Genomic DNA, 23,383 nt, shown 5'->3' on the forward strand with positions numbered 1-23,383 from the left:
TCTTTATGACGTAATCTTTTTATAAAAATATAGTGTTTTAGAAAACCAGTTTACAAAACTATTTGATCTAGTGTTTATTTTTAATTTACTAAGTTACTTGGTATTAGTTTTTTAACTTATTTTCTAATTGGTTTGTTGACTTGTTGTTTTGCAGTAGTAAATAAAATGCCACATAATGTCGATTGGGAATCAACTGATGACGAACTTAATGGCACTGAAGGTGCTAAAAAAAGACAGCGTCAGCATAAAACTACTGTAAGTATTTAGTAAAGCTTAAAAATCATATTAATCATTGTGAAAAGTAAAAAATAGATACAAATTTTAGTTTAAAGCAAACACTTGTTTTCCTTCTTAATCTAAACCTAATATATATAGTTGACTAAGATTATTTGACCCTAAAAAGCTAACTTAACCTTATCTGTTTAGACTGCATATATATAAGTTTTTACTAATGTAAGAGTTACTACTTTTGTAAAATTTTTGTTTATGAAAAAATGATCATAGTTAGATTGGAATCTCCTTGAAACTAAAAGAAGCTTAAGTGTTAAATAAAATCTCAGTTTTTAAATTTCACTAATAATAATTGTCATATAGTCTAAGAATTTATTAAAAAGTATTCATCTATACAAAAACATCCTTACCAGATTAAAAATTACGAAACTTTTATTTCTAAGATGCATTTACTTTTTCAAATTCAAAAAATGATTAGATATAACTAATTTTTAATTTGTTCAGTTTTTTAAGAGCTGGTAGATTAGGAATAGGCAACATTATAGCCGGCAGGCCATATTTACAAACAGATTTACAAGGGCTCATCCTTGAAACTAAAAACTATTTTAGGCTGCTTAATGTGCGAAATTCTACTACAAGAAAATAAACTCTTTAGAATAAGAATTGTAATGCAATGTGGTTATAATAAGCACTACTAAGCACAAGATTTAAATTTAAGAGCACACGTGTTATTATTATCAACAATACTTTAGTGTAAATGCCAACTATAATATATCAAAGCCCTAACTTGAGTACTATACTTTCATTATTTAAATTTTTCAAAAGTATTTTACTGTTAAGTTTAAATAATGGTTTATAGTTTATAAATGGTAAAAAAATGTTTTTATTTTTTAAGGATACCTAAATTTACTTTCTAGCAAGCAACCAAAGTTATTTAGGTTTTTTTTTGATTAACATATTTTAAGAAGTTGTGCACTTTTTGTTCAAATTGAATTACTTACAGCCAAGCAAGCGAAGCAGAAATGATGCAAATGCTTCATTGTTTGAAAAGCTAGTCAGTGGAAAAAATGTTACAAGACTGGTTGATTTATGGATTGATAATTACCAGGTGAGTTTTTAAAGTGTAAAATTAGAGTCAGGCTATTCTTGTAGTCTGCAGGCCAGATTTACCAGGAAAATATTTAGCTGGCCGAAACTAATAAAAAAGGTCTTAGGTGGTTGCGTATTAAAAAAAATCTATAATATGATTAAAAAAAGTTTATATTTGGTATAAAATAGTTGTTTAATATAGTACTTAAAAAAAATTTTTACTTTTCAAAGTAACTATTTAAAAAATAATTTTTTGTTTGCACAATATGTTTTTAAGCTAAAAAATACGTTGTTGGCCGGACCTTTCCACTGATTGTATGTAGCCCACATCTTTGTTTAATAAAATATTTAACTTTTTATAATACATTTTAAACCTTTTATATGTTATTATCAAGTTTTGTTAACTTGATTGAAATTTAGGCTATAAGTTTATTCATTCCTTAATGCATTTTAGTTTTTATTTAGAGTTAATTAGTTGTTTAAACAAACATTTAGGCTCAATTAAGAATTACCTTAAATTGATTTTTGTTTAAAATTATATAAGTAAAACAGTGATTTTAATTATTATTACTAATTTATTGTCTTAAAGTCTTCTTTTTTTTCTTATAAAAATAAACCTTTTGTTTAGTAATATACCAAAGCCTATTAATTTTATAGTATGCATACTTAGGTATTTACCATATAAAATTTATAGATAATAATTGATTTAGTATCAAAATAAAATTAAGCTGCATTATTTGATAGAAAAAAAAAGAATCAGGTATTTTGATTAAATAAAAATGTTTTTAGAGCAACAAAGTCACAGCAATGCTGTCTCTAGTACAATTCTTCATCAACTCATCTGGGTGCAAAGGTGTGGTTACCATGGAAATGTTGGAAAACTGTGAACAAGAAGAAGGCTTTAGTGACGTCATAAATAAAATGTCAGAAGAGTTTGATGAGGTTTGGTCTTTTTTGAAAGTTACAAGTTTTCTTAAATCATTACCTAATGATGTCCACTCTGCAGACAGTATTGCAGCCTACTTAATGTTTTGTTATGTCTGCTGTTAATTCATGAAACTTATAATGGAATATTGAACTAGTTTAGAAATTTTGGATTAATTGTAGATAATTTCCTAGATAATTTATTTCTTTTACTTGTTATTGTTTTAGGTTTTATAAGTGTTTGAATTTAAAAAGATACGCATATAAGCTAAAAGTTGTAGTAATAATAAACATTGATTTTAAGTTTTTCGAAACATATTTAAAAAAAAATAAGTAAAACTGTTCAATTACAAGGAGTTACATTTAAGGAAATACTTATAAAACAACATTTTTCTTGCAATTTCTCGCAGTGAGAAATGGTGGTGATGTTTATTAATGTGTTGTGTTGTGTTGGTTAGATTTAAAGGTAACATGCATATTAATATTCTTATAGTTCAATTGTGTTCAATCGTAGTTTTAGTCTAGTTTGCTGTTGTTAAATTTAATTTTCATCTTAACTTGCGTTATTTTGTTCAAGTCAAATATATCACTAGCATTTTATTAAGAAATGATGATTGCTTTTATCAAGGACGCAGTTGACAATACATTCTTTTCTATACCCATATCTATCACTATTTATCTAACCCGTAAGTACACTAGTTTCTTTTCATTACAAGTTGTCTTGAAAATACTGTATTATTAAGATAAAAGTTCCAAGAAAATGTCCACCAAGGGTGCTTATCAAAAATGCAACCTTTGAGTTTTCAGCCAGAAAAAAGTTTGTAATAGGGAGACATCATGCAACATTTTAGATTTAAAAAAATATTTCACTGAGTAAATTTTTGATTTTCTGAAAACAACCCCAATGTAATCTGTATTGGACCGACAAAATGCGACATAAGAGTTTTTACCTTTAAATTGTTTTGCGTGTGGCAATTGTCACAAAAACACATTTTGCAAATTTGAGATGATCTAGAAATTTTCTCCGAGACAATTCTTGACTTGATATAAATTTTCATCATTTTATCATTAACTGCATTAGAACGTTACAGTATTTCTAATTATTAACCGCGAATAATTTGCCTTCCCGTGGTTTTGTTATTTGTTTTAGTTTTTATCATTAATAGTTGGTTTTGCGGCCCGTTAAATTAAAGGTTGAACTAAAAAAAAATATGGTTTATGTACTTGTTTTTAAAACAATAATAGTATTTGCATAACATTTTAGTTAGTTAAAAGTAAATTGCTAACTGTTATGTTTTGTTTTGATGGTTTTTTATTGATTGGATTATTTTTGAGAAATTATTTACTATTAGGAAGTAGAAACATGTGTTAGAATTTAAAATTTTCAAAAAAACTAATATGGTTTAATATTTTTAGTGAGACAACTCATTTCTATGAAGCCTAACAATTAAAACTCAAAATTATATGCTATTTTATTTGTCTAATTCATTTTACACTATTGATTTAAACTATAAAATATGGTTTTTTACTTTTTAATATCTTAACATCAAATTACAAAGGAGTGCGGAGATTATCCATTGGTTGCAAGTGGTAATTTGTACAAAAAATTCAGAATGGGCTTCTGTGATTTCATAAAGGTAAATATCATTATTTTATGTTTTTTGATCTTATCGTCTTTAATTTTGTTTGAAAATGACTAGTTCATTCTTGCCTACTTGTTAAGTTCTTCAAAGCCAATTTATAGTTTATTTAAAATAACTATTTCTAAAAAAATTGATCTTTAATAAAGTAATAAATTCTTAGCAACAAATCTTTAAAGTTTAAAGGTTATTAGGTAACTAGTCAAGCATATTAAAAATTAAAAACATGTTTTTGTTATATTTCTGCATAAATTAATATTTTTTTGCAAACAGACACTAGTCAAGCAGTGCCAGTACCAAATAATATACGATTCATACATGATGCCGAACATTCTCGCGTTGTTGACTGAGCTGAGCAACTCGCAAGTGAGAGCTTTCAGGCACACTTCAACTCTAGCCGGTTTGTCACAAGTTTTTATTTGTTTGTCAATATTCAGTGACATTTTAATTGTTTTTTAGTTTTCGTTTGTTATTTGAGTTTTTAGTAACTTTTTTATGAAAGTGCATCTAATTGAACGTTTTTTAGTTATTCAGTTATTATATAAAGTTGTTATATTTAAAAATTCAATAAATGGAAAGAATATTGTTAATTTTCACAAAAGAACTTACAATAGGGGGCATAGGAAAAAAAAAAACTAATAAAATAATATGACAGCAATGAAACTCATGAGCTGTTTGGTTGACGTGGCGCTTCATTTATCCGTCAGTCTGGACAACACGCAGCGTCAATACGAGAATGAACGGGGCAAGGAGGCGAGCAAAAGAGCTTCGGAGAGAATCGCCACTCTTATTGAGCGCAGAGAGGAAGTTAGATGTTTAGTCATTTTTAAAATCCAAAAAGAATATTATAAACAGCTTTTTAAAGACGTTGAACATTAAAAGGAATTTAAAACTAAATTTAAGTACTTTAAGGAAGTGCTATCATAATGATAATGATTTTTGATGTTTTCTGATTTCTTTATTTTCGTTCCAAGAGATTAGTTTGACATTAAACTTTCATTTAAATAGCACCATTTAAGAAAAATATTGCATCTAAAATGTAATATTATTTTATATATTCTTTTTTAAAACTTTTGAAAGTAAGTTTTCAATACTAATCTTGCAAAAGTATATAAGTAAAAGTTTTAAAACCGTGTATGTTAAACGTTGGGACTTTTAACAAACTTAAAAAAAAAGTTTATCTTAAAAATTGTAGGTTGCTTACTAAGTGTAAATTAAATTTGCTTTTTATGAAGTCTTAGCTGCAGAATTAGTCATGTTCAAGTACAAAAACAAATAAATTGAACAACGTTTATTATTTTTCAGCTTGAAGAAAAACAAAATGAAGTAGAAAGCAACTTAAACGGAATTTTTAAGGTAACTCTTCTAAGTAAATTTGACAAATTAAACGCTTTTTTTTCTTCGAAAAAATAGTTTAAATCTGCAATATAAATGTTGTTTTAATAATTTTGATAAACTTAAGCTCAATTAGAATTAAGAAAACGATGTATTAAAATATAATGTAGTAAATATATGCAAGTTTTAAAAAATATTTGAATTAATAGCAATTTCCTCCATTTAGCTCAAACTGTTTTATTTTCTGCAGGGAATATACGTGCACAGATACAGGGACTTCGTTCCCGACATAAGAGCTTTGTGCATGGAAGAAATCGGGTGCTGGATGCTCAACTTTCCCAAAATATTTCTCACAGATTCGTATCTCAAGTACGTTGGTTGGACGCTCCACGACAAGGTTTGTTCGCTTTAAATTGAAATTGAAATAGCTTTGAAATTATAAATAGTTATAAGTTTTTTTTATAAAATAACTTAGTGTGGTTTAACAAAAAATAAACGGATTAAATACTTACATATGCATGTGCTAAAAAATCTCAATTTTGTAAGATGTCTCAAGTATAAAAATCAGTAATACTACTACATCCATTCTTATGCAGATCTTTAAGTTTTACGATTTTCCATCGTGTGCTATTAAATGCACACTTGTTTCCAACTACGTAACCAAACCACGTGTTTGCTCAGGTGAGAGAAGTGCGTATGAAGTGCTTGCAGTCGCTGATCGGTTTGTACAGCAACGCGTCGCTCATACAAGACCTGACGCTTTTCACGCAACGCTTCAAAGACAGGATCGTCGGAATGGTGCTCGATAAAGAATACGACGTTGCGGTGTTGGCTGTTAAACTTCTCACCATCATACACGAGTTTGTTTTTCATTCATATATGTGTAGGTGTAACATGAAACATGAATTTCGTTTTTGATTTAGATCTTCTCTGATAATCGTCTTTTGATGGTACTAATCAGTATAATTTAGACTAGGGGTGGGCAACGTTTTTAATCGGCGGGCCGGATCAGAAAAAAATTAGTCCTTCGCAGGCCGGAACATTTCAAAATAGTTATCTACTAGATCCAGGGTCGGATTATCCCTTTTTAGATCCGGATCAGTCCGGATTCAAACTAGAAACTATTATGTAGATCCGGCCGGAAATTAATTTGATGGATTCGGTTGATCATTATTTCCTATCCGTTTAATTTCCAAATATTTCTCAACTATAACATTTTAAGTTAATATTTGTTATATTAAGATTTATATTTTTGTTATAACCCTGGGTAGAATTAACAATAATTTTATAAACTCAATAATTTAAATATTAAAATTTACTCGACACAAACTTTAACTTGTTAAATATGTCACTAAATTTTTAAAGTTTTTCAATTATAATTATTCTATGATTGCATTGTTTACTGAACTTCATCGTCACACCAAACTCATTGTCAGCTAAAACTATAATGTTTATGTAATTCTCCGTTGATATCACTGATTGTTCTGTATTTGCAAGTGTTGCAAAATGTGTTAAGTTATTCTTACATATATTAAGAAAAAATAGTTTAAACTTAAACGTTTATGCCTTAAATACAGAGTAAATATCATGATAAAAAGTACCTTTCCCCATTGTTTGGTATTTAGTTTGTCATATGCCTACACAAGTTTACCCTGAATGCAAAATCTGAGAACCAATCCCTATTGGAAAATTGGGTAAAACCTTTATACTTTTCTTTCATTTTTAAAAGTTGCCAAATTTGCGGCTTCAGGTCCCAAGCGCATCTTAGAAATTTCTTAAAACGTAAAGTTGAGCAGTTTGTCTGAAATTAGTTGTCAATTACTTGTTGCGAGATAATAAAAAAAATCTTAATATTGATATAAACAACTCATTTTTTATTCGAAAAAAAAAAGTCATTTTTGACTTGTCCATTGTTTATGAATGTCATTGACATGGTAGATTGACAAAGATAGGTATGTAAAATATCAGATTAAAAAAAACGCTTAGGGTAATTTGAGTTATGAATATTCCAATAAAGTTTAAACAAAACAGAATATTAGGACAAAATGGTGTTTTTATTACTACATATAAATTGAGAAATAGATTTAAATTTTTTTAAAGTCTAACTCTTACTTTTTGTTTTGAAAAATTTGATACCAAGTTTTATACAAAATTTGTAATATTGACTTTGGCGGGCCAATCACTTTACTGGCTGGCTGGTAATTTTCATCTGCGGACCGGATTCTTTAGAAATTTAAAAAACGTCGAAGTTAAACAGTTAAATAATGTTATTAAAATTACAGCTCTCTTTATTTTACTTAATTCTTACATTAATTATTCAAGTGCAAAAAATATTTATCCAAGAGTTGATGTTGGCGAGTAAATTATGGTGCAATCAACCGTTATGTATTAAATTAATTTAAAAGTTTGTTTTTAAATAAGTAATAAAGTGTTTAAACAAGTAAATTCAAAACAAGTAGGATATAAGTTTATTATGTAATGCTGGAATGTAATATTTCATATTTGTACAATAAACTATTAAGAAATGCGAGGAAGGAGCTGACAAACGAGGATTGTGACCACATCAACCAGCTCGTGTATTCTGTGCATCGACCGTTAGCTGTCGCTGCTGGTCACTTTTTAACCAATCAGCTCTTCAAGAGTTCTGTTAGTTGGAATTAACTTATTGTTAAAAACTTTGACTTTTCACTACTTTCTTCGGTAAGTTTTTAAATAGAACTATTACAATTATGTTTGTTTGTTTACCCTGCTAAAACATAATAAGCAAATCGAAAAGTTATCTTAAAATTTTAATTATCTTAAGATTTTTTCAAGTTGCTGAAGTAACAAAGTAAACATAATTTTAATACATAAATTATTTACTATCTCAAACCTAAAGCGATTAGTTATAAATGCATGTTTGTTTAGATTTTTGCATAGTACGTTGAAGTAATGATATAAAGTTCTTTTCATAAATTAAAAGATAAAACTAACAATTACAGAACTACAAGCGAAAATACACAAGTAGTGGAAATCCGCTGCCTCCAAATTACCCTTACATCAATAATCTTTTGAACTTCTATATTGACAATGAAGTAAATTTGCATTTTGTTGATTTTATATTGTATATAGTGTCGTGTTATAAACTGGTAAATACGATTACAACACATTTTTTTGTACTTGTATAAAATATTACACTCATGAGAACTAAATATGATTGATAATCACATAAACAAAAAACCAAATAAAAGTTTAACAGTACATTTTTGAAATGCTACTTTGTGCAAACAAACAGTTGCACGAGCACGCCACGTACTTGGTGGATTCTCTGATGGAGAGCGCTTCGGAAATACTGAAGGATTGGAACTGCATGACCGCCATGCTGCTGCTAGATGGCGACAGTGAGCTGGACGAGAAGCAGGAGAAAGTGCTTGTTGATTTGCTGGTTTGCGCCGTCAAGCAAACCGCAGAGGGGGTTCCGCCCAGTGGCAGGAGGGGATTTCATAAGGTAAAATTTTGAAATTTGCTTATTAAAAATTTTAATTAGACTCGTTTAGTTAGTCGCTGGTTGACTTGATGAAGAAGCTTTTCAATTATCAAGAATTTTATATCGCTTGATAATTTGTACAACTTGAAATATATTGTAAAAATCATTACAAAAACTGCATCAGTTTGATATTAAGTTATCTTTATTTGGTTTTTGGGCTTTAGTTTAAGTATATTTTCCTAAATTTATCACGTATCCTTATCTGATTTACCTATGCATTTAACTTAAGTTTTTAAAAGTCTTAGAAAATATAAAACTAATGTCAATGACTGATAGCAAACTAGTACTTACAAGTATACTGCTTAACTTCAACTGTTGTTTCAACAACTTCCTGCTAACAGAAACCAGGTAACAAGGAGAGACGGCAGGCAAGCGATGACAGGACCAAGCTGACCGAAGACCTGATGACCACCGTACCGCTTCTGCTGTCCAAATACAAGATGGACCGGGACAAAATGGCCAGTTTGCTTATAATCCCCAGGTACTTCGATCTCGAACAGTACGTCACTGGAAGGTTTGTCGTAGTGTGTTGCTTTTGCAATATTATTGATGTTTATTAAATTTTTGCTCTTTAACTTTAGTCATAACACACACTTCAAATAGCTTTTGAATGCAAATTTATGTGTGTCAATTCTGTTAATAACAGTTTGTTACTTTATGTTGCTAGTTTTTATTTTAGTTTCAAAATTTTATTGACGATTTTTACATGACTAACTCTTATTTTAAACTTATAGGTGATATTTAATCATTTTTAAAAGATATTTTTGAAAGCTTGAAAGTATAAGTTCAAACATATTAATAAACAGGGCTGAGAAGAATTTGAATGAACTTTTAGATGAAATTACGGACATAATTGCCAAGCATGCTGATACTGATGTTGGTACAAAATATTTATTTTTTAATTTAAAAAAGTTAAATGAAATCTATTTAAACCAGTATTAGACAAGCCACATCCATTTTTTTTTTACATATATCTATCTACATTAAAATTGATTATTTTTTTTAGTTACTTAACGTTGTATATCAAAAAAATATTCTATCAATTCATACAAAATAAAGTTTACTTTATTCTTAAATAACTTTAAAGGTACTCGAGCAAGCATCTAGAACACTAAAGTACCTATGCAATGAGAAATACTCCATTTATGAGAAAATAAACAAGAGAAGGAAAAATATTTGTGACGAGTTGAAACACGCTTTTGAAGTTGCTTTTGGTATTTTTCTACAAGCAGTTAGTTTTTAAACTCATACAGGTTGAAAGTTAAATTTAACAAAATCATAGTTTAATTTGTAGATTTTTATTTCCTTCCAAATAGTTGAAAAATTGATTTTTGTTTAATATATTTATGCTGTTGCCTAAACACTTCAGGGTTTTTTTTACAATGACTTAAAATTACTCAAAATGAACAATTTATTAGAAAGAGGAAGCGGACGAAGAGGAAGTGTACAACACGATCCAACCTCTCAAAAAGTTATCACACCTCTACACTTTCAACAATCTCACAAATCTCAAGTTTCACGATACCGTACGTTTCGTTGATTTTATACGTACAAGTTAGGTTTTTACTCAATACTTTTTTACAAATATTTTTACATACTTCTTAATGTACAATTTTAATTAAACTTAAATTTAATTTGTCGAAAAATAAATAAGAAACCTGAGTTTTATTTAACTTTCCTTTTTTTATGAAACTTAAGTTAAACATATATTTATCTTTTTAAAACAAAAATACTAAAGTTTTAAAACACTCCTAAAAACTTAGGTTAAAGTTTAAACACTAAAAAATATAATTGATTTGTTTACTAGTTTTCAAAAATCGCCGTAATTTTTTTATTAAAGATAAATACAATTGTGTTCCAAATGGTACATTTGTTATTTGTTTATTCTGGTACATGAGTGCATCCTTCGGCAGAAGAATTGATATTTTAATACTTTATGCCAACAATCAATGTAAAATAAAAATGTTTCGTAATTTTTATGCAAATAACTTTTTTATCAGGTGAGTGAAGTTTTACAAATGTTCAAAGAACGAAGCTTTTCAACTTGTGAAGAAGTAAGTTTGAACATTTATTATCAGAAGTCATGACAAAAAGCTTGCATTTTTATTTTAATGAATAATGTTTAGCTAAAATATATAAAGTACTGGTATAGTTTCGGAATTAATAAATTTAATTAATTATGTATATTTGGTTACGCATTATAGTTTGTAAGGGGTGTAATGTAAGTAGGTGTTAAAGTAAACAAATATAGGATGTAAATTTTAGTGGTTAAAGGTAAGTGTCGGAGTTATCTATGCATATCTGACACCTAACCTAACATACTAAAAATATTAAATTTTTAAAAACAGTTTTAGATACAAAATTTGCGTATTCAAAATAGTATAAATTTATACATGAAAATATTTACTAATTTTAAAAATCATTGGATTAAACAAATTTGCGATTTTTTTGATTTTTTTAGTTATAAAAATAGCAGCCTAGGAATTTTAAGTTTGTATAAAGAACCATCGTTATATTAAACATATCTTATATATTGTTCAGATCTTATTTTAACCTTACAGTTGCTGATTGAAGCGATTAAGTTCCTGTATTTTGACATATCGTGGTCTGTTTCCGTCATCAAGAAAGATTCAGAGAACGGGGTTGATGTCACTTCGACCGAAGAAAATGTTAGCATTCCTCAATTGAGAAAGAAAGTGTCTGCCTTTCTGAAAACCAGTCTTCAAATACTGACGTCTTCTCCAAATAAAAGCGTTAGTGTTTCGCGTTTAAGACGATCAGTAGAGTTTGTTGGCGTCGGACAGTGGCTACCCTATTTTTCGCAGCATTGTTTTTACTCCACCTTGAAAATTAAGTCATTTTTAACTCAGTAGTGTTTCACAAGTTTCACTGAAATTGCCCATACTTGCTCTCTTTCTTTTGTTGTCGTTATGTGCTTACTGTTGTACAATTATGACAAAAGTTAAATTGTTAAAAAGTTTATTGCTTAACAATTGTTCCACGCTAGTGCGATGATCGCAAGTAAAAGTAAACAAACTAATAAGTTGCAACGGACAAACATTTTATATAGCTTTAGATAAGTAATCAGTTGATTAGGCTTATTGTCGTACCCACAGGTGCAGGAGGAGTGCTACATGGCGCTGTGCGACACCCTGGTCATGTACTCGCCCCAACTCGCCCGAACCTGCCCCGCGCTCAAGCCGCTCGTGCAGACCGCCGGCGAGGCGCTCGTCAGAAGCTTGCTGCACTTCATCACCGAAAACGTGTTTGTTTACATTGACGATGACGAAGGTTCATTTCGTTTTAATAAAAATATTTCAAAAAAAAAGTTCTTAAATAAAAGTTCTATTAAGATGTAGAAGAATTTAATCTAAGCCCTTATTATACTTTTCAAAAGTAGTTTATTTGATGTTTTATTTTACTTTTTTTATTAAATAGTAGTTTATTTGATGCACGACTGCTTTAAATTATAGTTAGTCGTTTAATCAAGCAACAAAAGTTATATATTTATTTGTTACACAAACGAGTTTTTAATTAATAAAAGTTGTTTTAAATATTTACTTATTATAAAACTTTTAGACATAGATGACATGATAAAAATAGATGCTTTGCACAAAAGAAGGTCTTTATTGGCAGCAATTTGCAAATTGTTTGTTTACAATATGATACCGCTGAAGAACGCCTCAGTTATTTTCCAACACTACATCAGGTCTGTTTGCATGGATTAGTCTCAGTTGTGAATTTTGAAACATGTGTTTAAATGATTATAGTAATAAGGAAGTTATTTATCTTAAGAATTATAACTGGGCTTTTATTATATTTTAAAACTATTTGTAACAAGTGTATCACCAAGTTAGTTTACATAAATTAATAACAGTATTATTTATTTGTTTTATCAATTAATTTTGTTTATATAACATTAAACATTGCAGATTTTATGCTGATTATGGAGACATAATTAAGGAAACCATAAGTAAATCTCGTCAAGGAAATAAGATTGAATGTTCCAAAACACTTGCTCTCTCTCTAATACAAGTTAGTTTTAATTACATTACAAACAATTATATTTAATCATTCAATTAAACAGCCATTACGGTATTTTATATCAATAAATGTAACGTATGTAATTTTAGTTTATGTTTTAAGTGCATAGGGGGGGGGTGAACCATGTTTTTTACAAATTGATTTTATTTTATAGAGTTTTTTCTAAACTTCAAGATGCTTTTTATCGTTTTAAAGAGTTCGAATTATTTTTTGAGATATGACCAGTCAAAGTCGGCCGCATAATAGGTTCCCTATGGGAAGGGAAAACTAAAACAGCGAAAAAAGACTATTTCATTTAAAATCTATCTCCTACATTTTTCTAGCAATCTTCTTCAAACTTTCACAGTCTAATCTTTATACAATAAAAAAAAATGTTACTTTGGAATTAAAATTTTTTTTATGTGAAAATATATTTTTTTTGAATAAAAAACATTTTTTAAAATTTTTCTGATAAAATTTTTATTTTTTTAAATTACTAAAATTCTAAAATAACGTTTTTTCCTTTTACTATAAGGAACGTTTCATGAAAATTTGAAGAATATTGCTTGAAAAATAAAGAAGGAGATAGACTTTTAGTGATTTTTAAATTTCCGAGAAAATTGACCCCAAAAAATTGGCGGTCCATACGTTTATATTAGAAAACTTTACAAAAAATTAAATATCTCAAAAGTTAAATGATATTTTTAATTCTATAAAAACTGGCTTGTAGTTTGTACTTAAAGCAATCATATAAAAGCTAAAGTTAATTTTTGTAAAAAAAAAATGTTAGACCCTCCTATGGCCTTAAGTTAAATTAAAGTTGGTTTTTAAAGGTAGTTTTCGTTTAAACAACATAAACTCTATGAAAACACGTAAAATAAGTTTAGGTGTACTGTTAATAGCATAGTTTTTAAAAGTTGTTAACATATGTGAATAAAATACTTATTGCTAAAATATAAATGATGTATACAAAAAGACATAAAAATGTATTAAAACATGTTTTTACGACCTACTAGGTAATTTAATAGTTTTGTCTTCATATAATTTTAAAAATAATATATCATCTTTCAAAACACAAATTTGTATAAGAATAAGTAAATACGTATTTCAGTTATACCACGGTTCGTTGAGGGACAACGGGGTCGTTGAGGAGACATCGCAAGAATACCAGCATATGAAAGAACTAGCCAGAAGATTCTCACTCACATTCGGTATTGACAATATTAAAATGAGGGATGCCATTGCCCAACTTCACAAGTTCGTGTAGAAATTTAATTTTGATAGATTAAGTTTAAGTTCAACGGTTTCATCATACGACCTGTTTGTACTGTACTTGTAAAATTAGGTTACATAAATTAGGTAAAATTAGGTGATTTACTTATAGTTAACTTATATAGCATTAGTCAGACTAAATCTTTTTTATATTATTAATTTTTGAAATATAAATTTTTAAAGTTTTGGTAATTTTTCAAAAACAATAAGTACTGAGAATGTTGCATAGAAAAGTGTATGGTATTTTTGTAGTTAAAAAATAAGTACACATATATTTTGAATACTTATTAAGGATAATTTAGTTTTTTAAAAGCATTTAAAAACGTTTTACTTTTTTTTTGTCTGGTAGCTTTAGATTAGTTGGTTTATAATAAAAAGTAAAATAATGATTTCTGAGTATTATGTTTATTGATCATAACTCGGAAGAAAATTATGAATTTAAATAATAATTGTTTAGGTTTTGAATAATACTCCTATACCTCTTAAATTTACTTAGTTTGTAATTGCAATTTTTTATCAAGAATACCACTACCCATTAATAAATATAAGAAATAACTTGTTTAGAAATTTAATCTGCTTATATTTACAACAATCACATAATCCAGGCAAGGAATCAACTTTAGCCTTATGAAGGAAAATAGTGAGGAAGTTCCGAGGAATCTCATGTTTCTCACAATTCTGACTGAATTTTCATACAAACTCATGAAACAAGACAAAAAGACTGTGTTAGTTTTAAAATAGAAATAAACTTTTAAAAACTAGTAACCTAAGATTTTGTAGTTAGTAGCACTTATCAAATCAGTTATAAGTAAATTTATACTGTTATACTATAACCTTCCACGTTATAATGTTTAATTAAAAGTTCTTAGATTATATTTCAAATTTCAATGAGTTGATTTTTTTGAAATATTTTAAGCAAAATGTTTTTATTTAGTTTTAACCAAACCAGCTCGGATACTACAGGTTTGAAACAATTTGCGATTGTCATATTTAAATTATAGCTTAAGCTTTTTTAAACATCCAACATGATCTTGATTTTATTAACAATTTGTTATTGTTATAATGTATCGTCAGACTGCAGTATTTGGACAAGAAAGCGTACGAGTTGTTGCCTAGCAGCCTGGACGAAGAATGGTCGCCACTGGTGACTTACAGAAACTCTCTCGTGCAGGGTGTTGAAGGCGAATCTGTACAGCAAGTTGCGAAAGTATGTCGTCATAATTAAGTGTTAACCACTTTAAACAAGCTTGATTAGTTAAATAGCAATAAAACGTTTTTAGTGTTAAGTACTTACAAAATGGTTTTGTTGAAAAAAGTTGTGTATTTTTATTTATATGAAGTTTAAAAACTTTAAAATAAATATATAAGATAAAAAAATTTTGGTGGTAGTCTAACACAAGTTTATGCGTGGAATTAAAAAAAATCACTTCTTTTAAACAAAGTTTTATAATAATTGTAATTAATTGCAGCAGAGTCGAGTTACTAAGAAGAAAAATCCGTCTCGAATAAACACTCCCCAAAAACATAGGAAAAATCAGGTTTTTAGTTTATTTAAAAACTTTAGGAATATTTACAGTACTGAAAAAGTCTAAGCTTTTATATCTTGTTTTAGTTAGTATGGCTTAGAATTAGCTATATAAAATTTAATTTTTTAGAAATAATACTTGAAATAAAATATTTTAAACATTGTTCCAACAGTCAGGCAGAAAATCAACTACAAGGTTAACAGAAGAAAATCCACAATTTTTAGATTCTACTATCATTCAACACGGAGTAAGTATGATTGAGTTTTATTATTTTTATTTATTTGTTTTTATTTTTACTTTATAGTATTAATAAGCCAGTAATAGATAATTTTTCCAGCGAGTATCAAATTCAACTGCTTTTATGTATTGAAAATTTTTGGTTTATAATAATTATGCAACTTTTAAAATATAACATTCTGCGTTCAAGTTCATATATAGTTTAATCGGGACACGTTCAAAATCCACCCACGATCAAAATCCACCCAGTCAAATTCGAGAACCGCTTACCGATCGAGGGTAAGCGGTTAGGGGTAAGTGTGATAGTAAAAAAAAAAAAAAAGAAAAAAGAAAAAAAAATGCAAAAATATAAAAAATAAATGAAGAAAAAAGGGTGGATTTTGAACGCGGGTGAATTTTGATTGTATACCAGTTTAATCAAGTGTTTGTAGTATAAATAGTGTTTTTTTTTTGAAATTTTCTCATCACCTGAAAGTTGCTAATAACCAACTTAGTTTTAAGATAAGTTTTAATTTTCAAACATAAAATTTTCAGAATATTGAAGGTGATGTAAATGAAACAGCTACTTCATTTGGAAACCCTCAATTTAATTCAACTGTGAATAAATCCGCTCAACATAAATCTTTTCAGTAAGTTTTTAATGAAATAAATTAAATTTCAGCTAGTTTTAACTTTTGTTTTATTTTTACAACATGTTTTTTTTACTTAATTAAGATTTTTTTTTTTAATTTGGTAAAACTATTAGAAACGAAAAGAAGTGTACTGTTAACCTAAATAAAATAGTATTCGGATTTATATTATTCATATATTATATTATTATTTATATTAATCATATATTAGATTTAGATGTTTCACAAAATCTTAGTTTATCTTCAATTGAAAAACTATGTGTGTGAAGTTTTTACAGTTGGTTTTTTGTTTAGCACTGTGTTTACGTGTCACTCGAGGTATTTACATATTTTATAAAATTAGAAAACTTTTCCAAAATGAACAGGCGAGGAAAGATGTACAGCAAGAAGGTGCAGCTGACGCCCAGCAAGCGCAAACAGTTGAGCAGGAGGAGCGGGGAAACACCTAACAAGCAACCGAGAAAACACGCGGACGGCCAGCGCAACAGCAGGAAGCTTTTCTCCTCGCAACAAAGCGAAGGAACACCGAGAAGGTCGCAGCGCACCAAGCGGCAGAACATCTCCTACGTCGACAAGAACTCGTCGTCCAGCGAAGAAGACGTCAATGACGAAGACGAAAATAATGAAGTCACAAACAAATTGAAGGAGAACAAGGCTGATGACGTGGCAAAAGAGAATACCGACGCGACACTCACCAACAACGACGAAACGATGAAAGACGGCGGTGATGAGAAAATGGACGTCGACGCAAATTCGTCGGTTGAAATCGAAGAGTTCAGCGACAAGTCCTCGCTGGAAATCGACGAAGATTTTCGTGATTTCGACGCCGAAGAGGCGAAAGTTTCAGACACGATCCCGATCAGCAGTCCGGACGAGGTCGCAACGAAAATGGGAAAACTTTCAACGAGAGAAAATGCTCAACAACGAGCTTCTCAAGTTCAGGAAACTCGGGAAGTCGCTGAGACTCCGCAGGCCACTCAGATTACTGAAGAAATTTCAGAAACTCAGAGGTCATCTCAAAAAGTTTATAGTCAAAAAGTGTCTCAAAACTCCCAAAAGTTGTCTCAAATCGTTGACACTCAAAGTTTGTCTCAGAAGTCGAAAACTCAGAAATCGTCTCCAGTGAGAGACACACAAAGGTCAGAAGACAACCCGAACTCGGAAGAAATATTCGAAACGGCGAAATCGCCCGAGCACAGTTTCAAGGTGCCGGAAACCCAGGAAAGCTTCAGGAGCTCTCAGAGAAGCAAGCTGGAGTTCGACGTCAGCGCCACCCAGCAGAACATCACCGAAACCCCGATGAGCCCACTCGCCAACGACGACCCGTTCAAGGGCCTCATCGACAAGATATCCGAGGAAATCACCGAAGACAGCCAGGAGTTCCAGGAACATCTGGCGTCGCAACAATCTCAGAGGTCCAACTTGGAACGCGACCAGATGTCGGAGCTTTCAGACGAAGACGATCTCTCAGACCTGATGACGGACGATGAATCCGAGGAGGAAGTTTCGGAAAACGACCAGAATGCGTCGGAAAAATCCCCTGAAAAGAAAACGGCTCGTATCAACAAGGAGGTGTCAGAGACCCCGTTGGAAGACGACGTGTTGAGTCCCTCGAACCCGTTCAAAAGTCTCATTGACAGCATCTCAAGCATAAGCCCGAGTGATATTCCATCATCACAAAACAGCGGCAGGATTCTCTCCCTGCCTAATAGCAGGTTGTTTTGAATAATTTAGATTTAAACAAAGTTTTTATAATGTTTTATCTCAATATTTAATGTTTTTTTATGTTTTTAAATATTTTCATTGTTTTTGTAATAATTTATGATAATCGGATATAACTACAAATATCTATTTTGTTTTTTGTTTAATTCAACTTAGTCAAATTTAACCTAGTTTTTTTATAAATAATTTGTTTAGAAAATTTGTATTATACGTAACAACTTATATATAAAATAATTTTTCTTTTAGTAACAAAGTCTAAATATACCTTTTTTTTTCTAAAATTGTAGTAATAAATGTGTCTTTAAAATTATCAACTAAAACAATTTCATTAACAAACAGTGATAAAAGTTTTCCTTTGTTTCAAAATCAAGACAGCCAACAGAAAAGCTCTCAGTCGCAGCACAAAGTAAGATATTTCTTAAATCAAAGTAATTGTTATTTTTGCTTACTTCTTTACTTAAAAGTTTAAATATGTATAAAAGCAATACTAAGCTGTAGAGATTTGTTAATTCTTATAAAAATATTACATAATATTTTTTGTCTTAGTTGTTATTTATATATTTTTATACTTAAAGTCTTTCAATATTGCTTTAGTTTGGTAAAATGTTTTTACTTCAATATAGATAACTAATACACAAATATTTCCTACCTTCAACATAGAAGTATTATAAACCAAGTCCCAAGTTTTTTATTTGAAAAAGTTTATAAATTCAGAACTCATCAACCGCTCATGCAGTTCAATCACCAACCAATGAAAAAGCAGAATTTGATCCGCTGTCGCCTTTCCATAATTTAACTGCTGCTATCATGAAATCACCTTCGCCTGTTAGTTAGACCTATGTTCTTTGTGTTATTTTTATTTAATGAATAAAAAAGTTTCAAATCAATGTTTTATACATTAAAAAAGGCGTATATAAAAAAATTAATTTGTTCGATTAAAGACAATTCAACCAATGAAATAAAAAAATTAGTAAATAAAAACTCTCAAAAATTTTTATGCTGTCATGTCAGGTTAAAAAACATACGATCTCTGAGTAACTAAATTGATAGTTTAAAAAAAAGTTATTAGAAGTTAAATACTAGAAAGTATTTTACGGAAATTTTCAAAAGTTTGTTAATTAATACAATAGACAAATTTATTATTATTATTATTATTTTACTAAGTGTTTTAAATTAAACTGTTTTAGATTTAATAAGTTATGTAACATTGGCTATTATACTAAGAAATCGAACCTAGGATTAATACTTCTATTAAACATGTTAATATCTATTTAAAAAGGTTCTATTTAAGTTTATATACTTATCAAGTTAGTTTTTAAACTCAGCAAAATATTATTGCTTTATAGCAGTACATATACTATATTTTTTAAATAATAAATTTAAAAATTTTCCATCATTTATCTAATGTTTATTTTAAGCAAATGAAAATTTATGTAATATTACTTATTATTTCTTTCTATTATTTTACATTTAAGCTTAAACTCTTACTAAAGTCAAGTTAACCGTTTGTCAAATATGTTTAGATAATATTTTATTAAACAAACAACTTTTTATTTCAGTTGACAGGCAATCAGAAATAAAAGGTACTGAAACATAAGTAGAATATGTTCGTTTTTTTATTGAGTTTTTTCTTTTTTTTCATTGAAACTTACTAGCTTGAAGCTACCTAAATAATGTTAGTTCCTTTTTATAGCTGTTTGTATTGTACATGTATATATTTAATTTGTTTGAACTTTGCAATGTTCTGCTAGTTTAATTTTTTAAATCTTTCGTTTGTTTAACTTCAAAAAATGCTTAAGTTTTTTATCATATGATGATAATAAAAGTAATAAAGTTGAAAATAAAATTTTTGTTTACTTGTTGTAATGTGAGATAAATGTTTTTTAATATTTTTAAGTTTTAAACTACATCATTAGATATTCACTTCTTCAATATTTATAAACAATAGAACACATTGGAACACATACAAATATAAGTAGGTTAGAAAATAAATACTTTTTTTACTTATAGCGATCAGAATAAAAACATGCAAAAAGTCAAAATTTTTAAAGGGGCCCGGCAGCAATAATCCAACCCCAATTCGATTAAAATTATTTTAAAAGGTATAGGAACGTTCTTTTGAATAAAAGAAATCCTAGTTAGCCTTAAAGACAAGAGAAGTTATAAGTTTTAAAGCTTTGAGTTTAAAATCCAAAAATGGCTATCCTAGCTAAGTTAACGCTCGCTATAAACTGATGCTTTTGTTATGCGTCCTAAATCTATGCAGTAGTTATCTAAACGCTTAAATAACTTTTGTTTGTTATCATCTTACGAGATACTTTAACATACAAGTACTAAAGTTTGCTAATAATCTATTATGGGGTCTACTTAAATTGATTTCTAATTTAAACTAGTTATGTAATTAATAACTCTTCACTACATAGTAAAACGGTCAGTTATATAAATAAAAAATAACTGTCTGTCAGATATCTATGCTCATCTAAATTATTTTTTAATACCTAATCAATATTTAATTTATGATTTCAGATATTAACTTTATTTAGAACTATACAGTTTTCTAAATAAAGATTACTTATAAACTTAATCAATATTAGAAATAGAGAACACTAATGAAATTATTTTTCGAATTTAATGCAGTATTACTTTTAAGCTATCTATTAAATATTTACAAAAAGTTTAAAGAAAAAGTTACTTATGACAAACGCTATATTGACACACTAGTAATAAAACAAACGACTTACAAAATACGGAAACAACAACATCTTCCAATAAATTGTGTTTCTTTATTGAAATTCAAAATAAAATTTGTATCGGAAATTCAGAGCTTGAATATTATTATCCACCATATCGGATTCAAACCCACCTTGGAAAACTACGGAAGAAGAACTTAATCTTGTTTCGACAGTCGCAGAAATTTCATTCCATTTGTAACATATTGTGCTTCATTGCAAAGATTTGTGTTGCCTCCATTTATAAATGTCGCATCCGTTAATACGCAAAATTGACGACGCTCGTCATACTATTTATTATAATCTTTATTTTGTATCAGGGGTCGTAGCGGCTTTTTATAATAAATTGGCTAGGCTTACTGAATTTTTTCGCGGTCAACATTAAATGCATGTAATCTTAGTTTGTAAAACATCCAAAAAATAAGATCACTTGATTCACTTTTTTTGTTGTAAGTAGAGCTAATTTATAACTATTTCTGATATATATATACTTTAATTTAATTTATCAAAAAGAATTGAAACAATGTTAGACTAAAAGAAATATCAAAAAACTGATGCTTAAATTTTTCGAAGTTAAAGGAACAACTTATGGTTAAATTAAGTATAGTTAAGAGCAAAAGCTCGTAAAAACGCCATCACGTTTTTCCTCTTTCATCAACTATTTTTTATATTACAGAAAAGCTAGCTTGAATTCCGTTGACTTAGTTAATGGTGTTCATTTTCTCCTTTAAATTTCTATTAATAGTATAAATTTGCATAATATGAAGTAGGTTTTACAATAAAGTTTGTTTTAATGATTAGTTTATAATAACTAGTGATGTACCGGACTCACTATCCGGGTCCGGCCGGATATTGCCATTTTTATCTGATATCCGGATCCGGCCGGATTCTAATTTGAAAAAAGAGTCCGGTTCCGGCCGGATTCTAATTTAAAAAAAAAGTCCGGTTCCGGCCGGATTCTAATTTAAAAAAAAAGTCCGGGTCCGGCCGGATCCTAACAGAGATCCGGCCGGACCCGGATCTAGTTAGTAAAAAAGAGCATACTGAAAAGTATTTTTTCAAAAACAAACCCTGTGTAAATTAATAAGAGTCATTTTCGTCAGTTAAAATTAAGCACCTACCGTGATTGGCTCATTTTGTACACGTGACTAATTTATATTTGTTTACATTTAAACTATGAAATAAACATTTCATGAAATGCTAGTCTTTACATATGTTGTAAAATTGAAAACTTTGGAATGAATACTTGCATTATTTATTGTTTAAAGTTGAGCTCAGAGAATATTTAGAGTTAATACGGTTGAATGTACGAGCCAATGAGAATCATATGACGAAATGTTTCAAACTAAATACTGATGCAACAAACCATCAGAACATGACAGGTAGTTTATATGTAAGCAGTTTGTTAGTTTGGTATGTAGCTTGAAGCAACAATATATCTTGAACGTTTTTGTGAATGCTTATTGTAAGTAGTGTTTTGTTTTAAAAGTGAATATTTCAACAGATGTTTAATTGTTTAAATATTTAAGCCAGGTTTATGGTTTAATAGTTTATTTAAAATTTTACAGTTTCTTGTTTACTAATAGTTTTATTTAATTTTTTGTTTATTGTTTTAAGTCTTTTGATATAGATTTAAATAGCTTCCAGTTTTGAAAGTGTTACCAAAGTAATTAATAAGTTTGTATATGCTAGTATTTCTTGTTGTGTTTTATATAAAAGATTCATCACTCAAAACAGTCGTGTCTGATTATAGAAAGTAGTCTCAGTTAGAAATTAGTATTTGTTACATATTAGTTAAATAAGGTAGGATTTAAATATGATGGGTAGTACTAATAAGTTAAGTGTACCACAATCAGACCACAACTTTACTACCAAATTGCCAACATTTGCTAGATGTTCTACTGATTATTAGATTAAAGTAATTTTTTCAGTTTTTAAAAACCTCATTCTGACTGAGGCTTGTTTATACTCACTCTAGCTAGTTTTATTGACTTAAACAGTGGCAACCCTGCTAGTTTGAAAATTTTTGGGAATTTTAGAAAATTTTGGACTGCCTCAGGCTAGTTTAGTTTTTTATAAAAACTCAGGCTAGTTTTCTTTTAGATTTTGAATGAGTTTAAGCAGATCCAGTTTTCAATATTTTGTAATTTTCTAGTGTATTTTGTTCAAGAACTTGATTTCAGATATAAATTGTAAATAACACCTAAATTTGTAAACCTTGTGGTTAGCTGTTCTACTTATTATTAGAATCAAGTTCTTTTTTTTCAGTTTTTAAAAACCTTATTCTGACTCAGGCTAGTTTATTCTAGTGATGTACCGGACTAACTATCCGGGTCCGGCCGGATATTGCCATTTTTGTCTGATATCCGGATCAGGCCGGATTCTAATTTGAAAAAAAAATCCGGATCCGGCCGGACCCGAAATTGTGGGTCCGGTACATCACTAATAATAACGCATATGGTTAACGAATATTTCATGGTTGATAATATACTTGTTTAAA

The 23,383-nt window shown here is 28.9% G+C and overlaps 1 protein-coding gene across 1 annotated transcript; it reads left to right on the plus strand.

Moving 5' to 3' along the window:
• The first annotated feature begins 165 nt into the window (after positions 1–165).
• LOC145838736 (cohesin subunit SA-2-like) lies at positions 166–21,045 on the plus strand. Its single transcript, XM_082946359.1, has 30 exons — positions 166–255; positions 1,235–1,339; positions 2,110–2,262; positions 3,804–3,881; positions 4,158–4,284; positions 4,540–4,691; positions 5,190–5,240; positions 5,470–5,616; positions 5,901–6,079; positions 7,742–7,865; positions 8,201–8,293; positions 8,494–8,706; positions 9,087–9,259; positions 9,552–9,621; positions 9,833–9,976; positions 10,164–10,271; positions 10,746–10,799; positions 11,307–11,498; positions 11,862–12,036; positions 12,325–12,454; positions 12,678–12,780; positions 13,880–14,025; positions 14,646–14,765; positions 15,115–15,247; positions 15,739–15,813; positions 16,338–16,432; positions 16,798–18,147; positions 18,494–18,560; positions 18,869–18,979; positions 20,977–21,045. Exons 1-30 carry the CDS (start codon positions 166–168, stop codon positions 21,043–21,045), a joined length of 4,827 nt encoding a protein of 1,608 aa, XP_082802485.1.
• Positions 21,046–23,383: the final 2,338 nt, after the last annotated feature.

The sequence above is a fragment of the Thalia democratica genome, chromosome 6 (genome assembly GCF_965202585.1).
Source record: "Thalia democratica chromosome 6, ktThaDemo2.hap1.1, whole genome shotgun sequence".
Lineage (NCBI taxonomy): Eukaryota > Metazoa > Chordata > Thaliacea > Salpida > Salpidae > Thalia > Thalia democratica.

Bases quoted from the DNA above. Each gene is read 5' to 3' on its own strand.
- LOC145838736 (XM_082946359.1), top strand. From the start codon at position 166: ATGCCACATAATGTCGATTGGGAATCAACTGATGACGAACTTAATGGC. The intron at 9,260-9,551 runs GTTTGTCGTAGT...ATTAATAAACAG, and splicing joins GAACAGTACGTCACTGGAAG to GGCTGAGAAGAATTTGAATG. The intron at 9,977-10,163 runs GTTAGTTTTTAA...ACAATTTATTAG, and splicing joins TTGGTATTTTTCTACAAGCA to AAAGAGGAAGCGGACGAAGA.